Source organism: Athene noctua, chromosome 2 (genome assembly GCF_965140245.1).
Source record: "Athene noctua chromosome 2, bAthNoc1.hap1.1, whole genome shotgun sequence".
Classification (NCBI taxonomy): domain Eukaryota; kingdom Metazoa; phylum Chordata; class Aves; order Strigiformes; family Strigidae; genus Athene; species Athene noctua.
The window spans coordinates 73,739,725-73,752,391 of NC_134038.1; the positions used below are offsets into that span (position 1 = coordinate 73,739,725).

Sequence of the window (12,667 nt, forward strand, 5' to 3'; positions counted from 1 at the left end):
TATTTTACCATCCAGCACTGAGTCTCTTCAGGAATTTAATCTCATTTCCCAGAATACACAGCAGAGCCCTTCATTCTAAAGTTGGCATGCAGGTAGGATCACATGCCTCTGGCTTTATAAATAGGCCTAACTGTTGGTGGCTTTGGTACATGTCTGTGATTGAGCTGTTTGCCTGTTGCTTTAGAAAACCTAACCCCTTGCCTGGGCGTTCATCAGCATCATTCTGACAGACTCCAGTGGTTCCTGTGCACATTCGACCACCCTGTCAAACAGCTTGGTGTCTCCTAGTTCCAACAGCAACTTTACAACCAGTATCTCTTGCAACAATTTCTTTCCACTTTGTGCTGTTGTCAGCTATGCTATACTGATTAATTAAAAGCAAATGCAAAATACAGATTTAGAATTACCTTTCTTCAGTGGGAAGCAGAGGTTCGTAAATGGGTAACTACCCAGATACAGCTACATCATTTCCTTCCATCTATCCCTCTGCAAATGTTGATTCCCATTTACTGACTAGAAAGGTGAGGAACCAAAGGTTCCCCCATCCTTATGCCCCAGAGTGGGATCAGAAATTATCAGTGGGCCTGTGATAGGAAAACCTACAACTGGTTCTACTACAACCTAGTATTCTGCCCAGATTATTCAATTAAGTAGAAATTACAGAAGTTTTGGCTATACTGCCCCTGGAGGTATTTAAAAGAGGTGTAGATGTGATGCTTAGGAACATGGTTTAGTGGTGGACTTGGGAGTGTTAGGTTAATGATTGGACTCCATGATCTCAAGGGTCTTCTCTAACCTAAATGTTTCTATGATTCTACGTATCTTTAATTTTAGAATATGATAATTGCTTGGGGGTTTGAGAGAGAGGAATTAAAACACAAATATTGCCTCAAACAATTACTCCTATGCTCCTTCAAGCACTTGTGTTCTTTTATTTCTTCTTCTTAAAAAACCAAAACACTAGCAATCCAAAACCACCAAACAAAATTAAAACCATCTCTCATCCAGTCTTTAAACCCAAATTCTTATTCCCCGTATAAGCACACTGCTCTCACTAAATCAGAGAGCTGCATCCAAAAGCTGAATTAAATTCAAACAGTCCAGTATGAGCACAGACTGACAGCCCATTTTTTCTCTCAGCCTTAGTTCTTTGAAATTTTGCACCACAGCCAGGTCAAGCCCTCTTCCTGTTTGGACTGGACACATGGCTTGTGCTTTCAGACCACAAAAATTAACTCTAGCTTTTGTCTAATTATGGACACCTCTAAATACTGATTTGAATCCATAAGGAGACAGTTAGGGATCCAAGTACACAAATACTCTCTGCAAAAGAGGCTGAATGACGTTTTGACAGCACTGAATGCGAGAGACAGACAGGACAGGATCCCACCAGGCAGAGCTTCTCATATCATGGTGTCAGAAGACTCATCCTTGAACCCTCATATCTCACTTATTTGGTATATTTTTAAACCAATTAAGCCTTGATCTACACAAGCTGTTTTTGTTTCTCACCCTCCCAAAGCACTGGTGAAATTAACAGAAAACAGAGACTACCATAATTCTACCAATTATTTAATTTGTCTATGCTCAGCCATGGCATTTCATGTGTTGCTTTCGCATTCTGTGCAAGGAACAAAAGATCTCAAAATTATATCCAAAGCATCCCCAAAATTACAATAAGATTTATATTAATCCTCATCAGTTGTGGACATTTTCATCTATTTTAACCCATTTCCATTTATTTTTGAGTATTTAGGAAACATCCACCACACTGCAATCTTGTAATGGGGACAGAAGCTTTTAACTTCAGTGTTATGAGTGAAGTTCATCATCCTTATGGATCACTGTCATCAAAGGGAAAAAAAGGAAGGAGGTGGGGCGTAGGAAAGGAAAGCAAGCCTGTTCCTGTGAGGGAAGAAAAATAATCCCCCCAAACACACAGTTTCTTCAGATGTCCATAATAATTACAAGGAATATCAAAGAATAAATTTGGGCCAAGGAACTAATAAGTAAGGAAGAACGAAAGCTGTTTCTGTAGTCTTTCAGCAGAGAAACTCTCAAGAGAAGCCCTGGCTACTGTTGGTTTAGGGCCTGTAGACTATACACTGACAAAAGGGAACACTTTGGGAAAGGTACTGTCAAACAACCCTCGTTCAGGGGACCAGAGCAGAAATAAACAGTCACTCCTTAGCACTCGTCAATAAACTGCCTGGATTTCTCAGTACTGTATGTAAAAGCCACACTTATCTTCTCTTCACTTACCCATTAAAGCAACTAAAATTTTCATGACTCATATTTAGTCATTTTTTTGGCAGCTTGGTCTGGCTTGAATCAAGTCAAATCCACTGTGCAAAAATTCACAACCAGGAAACACTAGAGCGAAACACAGACCTCTGGAAAAGGAAAAGCAATGTCCTCAAGAAATAACTTGTACTTGGGAATGCACTGAACCACCTACAAACCTTACGTATACATATATTAACAACCTATTTTCCTTCCCAGGTCCAAAGCTATTTCTTGAAGAGTGCAAGCAAACAAGTTCACAAGAAACACTCAAAAATCACTCAGTCAAGACGATGGGCAGCCCTGCATGGGCGAGCCCTGGAGGTGGAGGAGGCAGTGCTATGCCTAAGTTTGTCATTTACTGCCACAAGCCTTCAAGCTGGGTTAGGACCACAAGAGGAAAACAGTGAATTACACTGAAGGTGCTGGAGAAATGCAGCCAAAATATGGAACTAAGGAGAAATCCCATCTCCTTATGATTCAGGTTAAATTGATTCAGGTTAAATGCAGTGAAAACAAGGAGGATATACTCCACTTCAAAAGGATCTGAAGAACAAGGACACCACAGCAGTAAGGCACAAAAATTCTAGACAAAGACGACGACTTCTTCTTTTTTTTTTTTTTTTTTTTTTTAAATCTCCATAACTTAACAGTGAGTTTAAAGCTTATGGGACCACCTCAGTACTAACTATGATATATCTTCAGTAGAATTTATTCACCTAATTCAGCAGTACTCTGGGTTTAGTAAAATTCAGCACTGCAATAATACACAACTGTCACAAAAAAATCCAACCAATCGCTATGGTCTTCCAAAAATAATATACCAGAAACACTCTTATATGACGTATTTAACGTTTCTTTTCAGCACCCTCCTCAATGTATTTGGATAAGATTGCCTGGCTACACTGTACTTCCAAACCTATCTTTATCTCATTGCACATGCAGACCTATTCAGAAAGTACATGCTGGCTCCTGGAACTGCAAACCAGCTGACATAATCTTGGAGTTGTAACAAGCTTTGAACTTCCTGAAAGATAATCAAGACCAATTTAGTTTCTGAAATAAAACCCACATCACACAGAAAAATCATATTATTGTAAGAGATTCTAGGATACACTACCCAAACTTCAGATTCATGCATCAACAAAACAGGGGAGAAAAAGACCTCATTTCAGAAGGTACCAATCCTAAAAGCATCATCTTAAAATAAGGTTTTTATTTTATTTGGAATACTTCTACATGGTTAGCTTTTGTTGTTGTTTTGTTTGTTTTATATTTATTTTGAACAAGCTGTAATCACTTCTTAATAACAATGCAAAAAGATGAGTTTGCAGTTTCCTTAGTATAATGCCATGGACACTGGCACTAACTGTTCTATCATTCATTGAATTCAGTGGAAAATCTCTAAGTTTTTCAGTGGAAAAGCTCTCCTGAGAGCTAGAGAAGCCACAAGAAGAAAGAGAACACTGTGATCTCTCTGAATGCTGGATGCATTAGTGTATATCTTAGTAACATAGATAACATTTCATTCCTGTTAAAGAAAAAAAAAAAAAGGAAATAAAATAAAAGAAAAAAGCAATCAATGTGGAAGGAGGTTTTAATTCTTCTCAAACCATACCTAGATGATGTCAAATGAGATCTCAGTAAAATGAAGGTACTTGCAATACTGTGGTGAGATCTCTCAGATGTGACTGATTTCCCTGCTATCAGCAGATCATTCTGTCACCTGCAAGGCTCAGTGCCCTGGACCTTATCTGGCATTGGAGGAGAAGAGCTGCAGGGCTAGCCAGCGTTTGGATTACGAAGCCACTACACTTTACACCACTAAGGTAGGGTAAACATCTATCAGGGTTCCTTGTTTCGAATATTCAGTATTTGGCTGCAAAACTCAGCTGAAGGGCAAAGACGTCATCCAATCACGCTAGAGCAATGGTGAGCTGATAAAGGAGTAAGCCCCTACACTGAAGGCCAGACTGTCCTATACAGCACCTTTATTTTGCTTCCAGTCTGAATTGTCTGAGGGCTTCTACAGCTGGTTTTCTCCCAGAAAATTTTTCTTCCAGCTGTAAAGTAAGACTTTTTCCTTTCACGTTTGTGTGTCCTTCTTTAGTTCCGCTGTAGCTAATGGTCTTTTACTTTTGAGGACATACAAGCTATTCAATTATTGAGTATATAGAAGCTATTCAAGTACATTTATATCACTGCACAACTACTGACACAGAACATAATTTCTGTGGTACTGGTTTGGTTTCTTTTATATCCTTGAAAGCTGATATTTATGCAGTCTAATCTCCAAGTTCTCTGCATGAAGCCACAACTTGCATCCTTGCTTTTTATAACTTAGTGTTTCTGGTTCTTACAAAATCCTTCTCCTTATTTTTGCATTTGTTTTGCTCCTCAATCTGCAGTTTGAGTTTTGGCAGCTAAATACATCAAAGTGACATTTTTAAAGACAGCTATGTATGTCACTCTCAGAAAATTCAAATGAGCAATCCACCACAACTATGCATTCATTAGTGCTCTGTATTTACTATGAGATCATCCAGCAGCAAAGATCCCTTAGTGTGACTGTTCTCCTGTCACTCATAACCCCTTCAAATACTGAAGGAACTGTCTGAATTTGCAGCCTGGGTTTCATGGTCAGATGAAAATCACACGCATTCATTTGGGCCACAATACAGTAAAGCAGCTTTCTAATCCTGTAACACATCTTTTCTGCATCACTCTCCAAAAAGATAACTGGCAAAGGTAGGGTTAAGTGCAAAGAACAGAATGTAAACCTCTGACTACCTCTTTAACTCCAAAATATCAGATAGCTAAAAACTGTTTCCAGCCACCTGACCTTAAGATATGACTGTCTCACTGTTTATTCTATAATTACTAATCACACTCCAAGAAGTTATTGTTATGTGCCCTTTGACATTTACAATTATCTAGTGAATGCTTTAGAAAACCTTTTCTTTCTTAGAATCACAGATTTTCAGTATAATCTACAAGAAAAGTTGGACAATGGAGAGACTATCAATATTTAGATTTTCCAATTCATCCTGCTCAGCAGTATTAATCCCCTTTTAATCTTCCTGCATAACATGCAAGAATAGGGACCAAACTGAGAAACATGTTCCAAGACACTTAACATGGAAAGTTGCAGCAGACCTGTGAAAGCTTCAGAGCAATAAAACCAACTTTTGGATACATTTCATTTACCTCTCAGGATGTAGTTCTGATAATTCTGGTCGGCCTCTGCTCCCACTTTGATTAAGCAAGTCAGACCTTCAGCGACAACAAACTCATGAACCAAATCCTTGTCATCCTGCCACAGGGGAAAGGAGAAGCTGTGTTACAATTTTGAAATACAAAAACCCAGGATATAGCATAATGTAAAACCAGATGCATGCCTGTGACATTGACTTTATGTTTCAGATGGTGTAAGCAAGTTGATATGGGAGCTGTTATATAAAAGACCAGAAGCAGAATTCTTAATTTTAAAATCAGTATTAAATACATCAATGCAAAACAAGAAAAAACAAGCTTTTACCTTTAAATCAGCTATGCAAGATTGAAATCAGTAAAATATGACTTTGGATTTTTCATTAAAGGCTTGCGGACGTTCTCCCTGATACTGTAATCTCATCATGTCACATAAACAGACATTCTTATAGCCTTAACATGTCAGGATCAACAGGATAAGTCCATCTCTATGCCTTAGCATAATTCCAGTTTCAATATTTTAAGTGCATACAGCAAAACTTTAAAACTGGTGTGTATTGCAATGTAATATTATATTCATTATCTTAACATAATATTCATTATATTCAGAATGAGAAAGTATAGTGTTGAATATAAGAACACTAGTAGATAATATTCTCCTTGTGATGGAAAACACAGCAAATAAAATACTCTTTATAGTTTCATGGGAGTTTATACTCGTTGTAGTGATTCACTTTTTTTTAATCATCAGTCCTTTACTCAGTGCAGCAGAATGACCCCATTATCACAGGTGTGTATATATATATATATATATACACACACACACACCAGGGAGAGGAGGACTTTGCTGGGCGCTACATGCATATTACTATGCCAAGGGACTATAGAGCACCATATCTAAAGGTTGCCTTCTCTTACAGAAGGCTCATGTAAACAAACAGAAGGCTACTAAAAACCTGATTAAACAGCACTTAATTAATTAGGCATACAAATTAGGCACAAAACCAATTTAAAATATTAATGGAGGAGAACTACTCTGTGGACAATCACAGCTGTCGAGTCACTTTTGAGCATTTTAAAATTATGTTTTCATACACAATAGTGTATTAGATGTAAATTTCAGCTTTCCAGTAACACAGCCCTGAGAAGCTAAGATGTAGACAGCTGATAGTTTTGTTGAGAGTGATTTCTGAATTCACTGCAAATGAATTCACTTAGAAAACTGCCAAGAGAAATAAAATAATCAAGTCCCTTTTAGTGAGACAGTTCACTTACTGCAGATTTCTTTCAGCCTGACAGTTTCTTATGGATTTCCTTCTCTCACCAGAGCTATGTTACATAACTCTTAAAGGTTGACCAAATGGGATGTTTAAAATCGTAAGTTTATCTAGCAATTTGTGAGAAATTTAGAAACTATGAGGCAAAAAAAAGTTTGTTTCAGAAGATCAAATTTGCTAAAACAATTTAAACATCCATTACAGTCATGTGTAGATACACAACTTTATCATTATAAAGTTGATATAGTCTTTAAAAAGTATATAAAGAGGAAGCATACAATCAATCCCACATCTTTGCAAAAGTATACTGTAAAACCCCAAAATAGATAAAATCCACCACTGTGCACACTTGATCTAAAAATTTTATTTACTTCTTAGTCTCAATGTTTTATTTTTTGAGGATGCTTTTTTTTCTGTAGATAGATAAAAGCCTTGATAAAGTTTTCTGAAGAGCTAGGAAGTTTACAAACTCCCATGTCAGACCAGGGCACTACAGATACAAGCACACGATTTTATGAAGACAACAAAATTCCTTTACCATATTCAAAAGACAGTGGGATTACTAGTAAAGCAGAGCTTTACAGACAACACTAATTACACTGATTTCCTCTGTTGTACATAACAGTGTTTTAAAGGTGCATGCACAGATCCGCTTCCACTGCAGCCCACCAGGGAATTCCCTTTGCCATTCCATAAGACAATTGAGGAATTAAGAAGGCTGTTTACATTGAGCAGCTAAGGGCATCTTTATAGCAGGGGACCTCTTGGCTGGCACTGAGGCTGCTGTATGTTTGGCCAAGTCGCCAACCTAAAGAGAATGTCCTGATGCATGAGGCGAGAGGCTAGGAAGGGGCATGGTCAGCCAGGGCATGTGGACCTCTGCCTGTCCCATTCCAAGCAGTGACCTCTGGCAAAGCCCTTTCCAAATGCCACCAGTAAGAGGACTGAACACTTAACTTCAGATAAATTGGTTCAGAATTAATTTGTGCAGCAAGTGATGCCAAAATTCACACAGTGAACTTCCAGAACAACATTTTACAACAACTGGAGTCCTGGAAAAATAAGAAAAGGACCCAAGATAAAATGCTTTCTGGCAATCAAAGCTGTGTTTCAGGTTCACTTCCCCAAAACTTGGGGTGCCTGATTAAAAACAAGCAACTTCAAATAAATACATAAATAAATATTCATGCATGGAATACACAGATCCAGATCACACTGGGTATCAAGCAATATATGCAATCTCACCTTGTACAATGGAGAGCCACCTCCAGCAGCGCAGGGAGGCAGAAACATACCCAGGGACCCCAGAGGAGTCTCCTTTCTGGCCATCAAGCAACTGCTCCCTCCTATACATCCTTTTGTATATGGTGTTTTTAACTCAAAGAAACTTGAGTAACCTCTTATTCTTCAAGAATTTCGGATCTTGTTTCTCCTAAAACTCAAGGGAGAGGAACATATCCCTGGGATTTGTCAGCTAAGCTTGAAGTATATTCAGGGTTCAGGTAAACTAAGGCTACACACCATGGTAATTCACAAGGACTGTGCATGCCTGGAAACGAAGTTACTCTGTATGCCAAAGTCAATGGTTAAAAATTCCTTGCTACTAAAGAGAGATGGTGCCAAATTTCCCCTACCCAGAGTGGACAGTGGTGGGAACAAGGGCAAGGGACAGAAAGGATAGGAGTACGCAGAATTTACAAAAATTGACAGAAATTAGTAGCACAGTGCAGAATCAAGAAAGCTGCAGGAAAAACATCCTCCAAAATAGTTTTTCTACAAATCTGATGACAAATAGATGCATCTTTTATTGGACAACACCATTGTCTAATTTAAGAGAAACAATATAAACTATTGAGTAAAATAACCACAATTATTTTTTCAGATGGGAATGGTGTCCTAGCTCAGAGCCCACTTTTTTGTCTTCAAATACCTTTTGTTAAATACTCAAGTAGACATTTTGGTTTTGAATCAAGAGTGTCTACATCATCCTTGAGAAAAAAATAAATCTATTCTGGATTGACTCATGGGCAAAGAAGCAAGACTGGAAAAACAGGAAGGAGAAGGCATAACTGTGGTCTGCGGATTCTGACATTTGTTGATAGACCTAACATGCCTGTTTGGGAAAAATAAAAGATGTTCGGATGATACAAAAGAAAATGTCCCTATGCTAGGGAAGTAAGCAGTAGTTCAGCTTCAGAGACCTTCAGGTCAACTACAAAAACAAAATCAATTTTTTAACATTGCATATCCATTAAGGGCTGTTGTTATTCAGTGAAAGATAAAAACTGACATACCATTATAACTTCCCCATAATCTTAACAGTATATTAAGATTATTATATTCCCCATAATCTTAAATAGTAAATGCATACTGGAGTATCATCTGGGGAAAAAAAAATAGCATTTTATTCTCAAAATACCTCATGCTAGAGATCTGTTTTGTATTGATGACTTTTTATTTATTTATTTATTTTAAAACAAGGACCTTCCCAAAGCAAATTGTGAGATCTGCCTTCTGGAACTATTTCAAAGCAGCCAAAGGAGTAAACCACTACATCATGGAGTCGTCCTTGACTGAAAGGAGATATATTGCAGGAGAACAGCAAAGGAAATGAAGGGGATGAGGGACTCTAACCAGACTGCTTTTGGAAAGCACTGAATAAACAAATCAAACCTGAATTTAAGAAAGGCTTTTAAGGTACTTCTCCTTTCCCAAATAAAAGGGAAAAAGAAGGTGTAATGAAGCAGTGTACAAACACATCACGCTCTAGACATAAATCTGAACTCAGTACATTATCTATCCCATCATGTATATATGATGAGAGGAAAGAAGCAAACATCTGGAATGTGCAGCAAAAGATGAAAGACATCCAAGACCATACGTTCTACATTGAAAGGAGAATGTTTACATCAATTTTGGTCTAGGATAATCTTTTCAGACCCATTAACTCACTGACTTGCCAAGTTAGGTGACCTCAAGAGTAAAGGCTACTCTCTAGCAATGGTAAGAGGTTCAGGTTTCCAGGAAGAGAGCATTCATTGTACGGAATATATGGCGTGTGTGTGACAACGATAGGTACAAGTAGCTGCCACATGCGTGTGATAACAGTTAAAAGGAGGCAGGGAAAGGTTGTCATTTGCTATGGAAATGGACTCCTCTGCTAATATCACAAAGATTTATGACCACTTAATCAGCGGGCATCAAGGCCCTGATGAGAAAAGCAGGAAAACACAGGCAAAGCTCTCTAAGCTTCTTGCTAAGCTCCTGCAACCGTAAAGATTGTGCAGTGACACAAAAGCTGGCTACTTAAAAGTCTTTATGAAAAGATACCACTGTCCTCCTCAGATAACTATATTTTACACGTTCATTCACACACTTAGAACAGATCATGGTCTCTTCCTTTCTTCAGGAATCTCACAGGAAGAAAAAACAAGATAATGTATGTCGCTTTGTAATGGAGTTCTATTTTTGTCCAAAGTATAACTAAAAAAAAATTAAATGTATTAAAACTGATGAGATTAAAGCTTGCTTATATGGTTGACAAAATGCACAAATCATACTTTCACCTCTATAACTCAGCCTAGCTATTAGAAAGACCTCACAAACCCTGTGATCAAGCAGTCTATATAATATGCTCATTAGCAGAATAAAAAGTGTAGGCTGGATTCCCTTCTTTCCTAGCAGTTCTCCTGTCTCTGTATCATTTGATATATTCTCTAATGCAGTTTTGTGGGGTCTTATCTGAAGGTGAAAGCTGAAGAGTTTTTCAAAGAATGGCACTTTGCAAGAATGCATCCTATCTGATGTGCAGCTTCCATATGCAAAGATAAATTGTTTACATACTGTTAAAGATAAATCTTTCTGAAGCCTGCTATTTCTGCAGACCATATGCTTGAAAACTTTTACCCAAAGCATGATTACTTTTATGCCACAAGAAAGTGCTTCTCTTCCTAATAAGAATCAAAGTTTTGGAACACAGTTTCTCAAGGAAATTTTTTTTTTTTAAAGTTAACAAGTACTGCTGAAAGCTCCTTTCCAAGTATTTGGGGAAACTGAATTAGTAACTGAATATTCACATTTGGATATGCACATACATATTTCTCTCTTACGTGGCTAACAGCTGTACTGAGTACTGTCTTTCCAAGGAATCATAACAAGATGCTTGCCTATGAGATTTCCACCAACGAGAACCTGATTTTTATGTTTTTTCCTTTCCTTTCATAAGCTATTTCATTGTTTCTGGTTGCCTGAGCATTCCCATACTTAATCCTATGCTGTAAAATTCTCTCCTGCTTCTGTTAAAAAGCTAAACATTGCACATTTTATAATGTTCACTTTAAATAAGGAACCATGGGGTTCCCCAGCCTGTGCTCTCTACAGGACACATTACTGAGTAAGCCAGCAATCACATTCTGTACCAACCAAACTTTCCAGAATGCAAAAATTGCAATAATCCAACCTAGAAGTGAGAACAGCACAGGCAGCCGGGGTACCAGCCACAGCCACAAGAATCTACTTGATAAGCTTTGTCTATGGGCTTACAGGAGGGGACTGCACCCACATCAAGCTCCAGTGGTTGACACACTTCATTCTCAGTCTGAGGAAGATCTTCCCTTTCTGCTCTGTCATTCTACAACATCCCCATTAAGAGAGATTCAGACTTTGAATCTCAGGCCAACTCTGATTTTATCTGTATACCAAAACCAGTAACTTCACAAAGATGTACTGCATTCACGTTGTAACGATGTGATAATTCACCTAAGCACAAGACAACATGAATATTGCCAATTCACTGTGCAATGTAGCATAAGAGGAGAAATGTAAATCCTACCAGATTCAAAGAGGAGGAGCATCCTCCTCTGCTGCCCGAAATCTCATGGGACAAGATGCTGGCAGCATATCAATACAGAGTCCTACAGGCAGAAAGGGCATGTCTCATTCAGACACTGACTTCTGAAGTAAAAATCACTACTTTTAAAGAGGGGCTGCTAGGGAAATTTTCACTCATTGCTATGTTCATTTGTGAAATAGCAGGCTGGGAAAGTGCATTGTCCCCACTCCACATTAACACATCAGAGTAAGGTCTCCTTGGAAACCCCTCTTCCTCAGATTCCCCTGCCCAAAGTACCCACTGCACAGCAAGGAGGCAGAACTGAAACAGAAAACCCAGATGATTATGCTCAATGTGAAAAAAATAAAATAACAAGGAAAAATACTTGCACTCATGAAAAGACCCCCCCCCCCCCTTCCCAATATAAATGATGGCCATCTTCCTTAGAAAAGACATTTTTTCACCTTTTTTTTTTTTTTTTTTTTTTTTTAAATCTCCTGCAAAGTCAAAGTAGGATCACAAAGTTCAGCTCTGGTTTTAGGAGGATTAAGGTTTAGGGATTAAGCATCATTCATTTGGGGATGTAAATTAGCAGTAGAGGGACAGCAGCTGACTGGTGAGGAAAGGGAGGAAGGAGGACGCAGGTCAAGGAGCAAACCATGTGCGACTGCAGGCTTTCACCAGCGTAAATCTCAAATGACAATACATCTGACACTCCACCACAAGTAAGTAAAATGCAGGACTATTGCCCAATATACTTGAAAAGCCTCCTCTGTTACTAAAAAAATAAAAGCAGAATGATAAAATCCAGGTTTCTGTTAGCAGTAGAATCAATGATGGTTAAGTCCTTATTCCACCCTTTCTACTCCTAATAGCACAAGGAAAATAGAAATCTACTGATCATCTTTCCCAAGCATTCCTCTGGCTCCAGCATACCCTCAAATATACAAAAAAAAAACCCAAACAACCCCACAGCTTGCTCCTAACCTGACTGCCCTGAGCAGCAGTAGCAATGTGGCAGTGCTGGGCTATGACCAGAATCCACTTCCATTACCTGAAAGCCTTC

General features: G+C 38.3%; 1 protein-coding gene across 8 annotated transcripts in view; it reads right to left on the reverse strand.

The window, feature by feature from the left end:
* FHOD3 (formin homology 2 domain containing 3) overlaps positions 1-12,667 on the reverse strand; it is a 405,358-nt gene that overhangs the window by 198,336 nt on the left and 194,355 nt on the right. For all 8 annotated transcript variants that reach the window (XM_074899444.1, XM_074899443.1, XM_074899442.1 and 5 more), the window contains exon 5: positions 5,491-5,596. In XM_074899444.1, the coding sequence (XP_074755545.1) occupies positions 5,491-5,596 (106 nt within the window). The remainder of the gene's footprint in view (positions 1-5,490; positions 5,597-12,667) is intronic.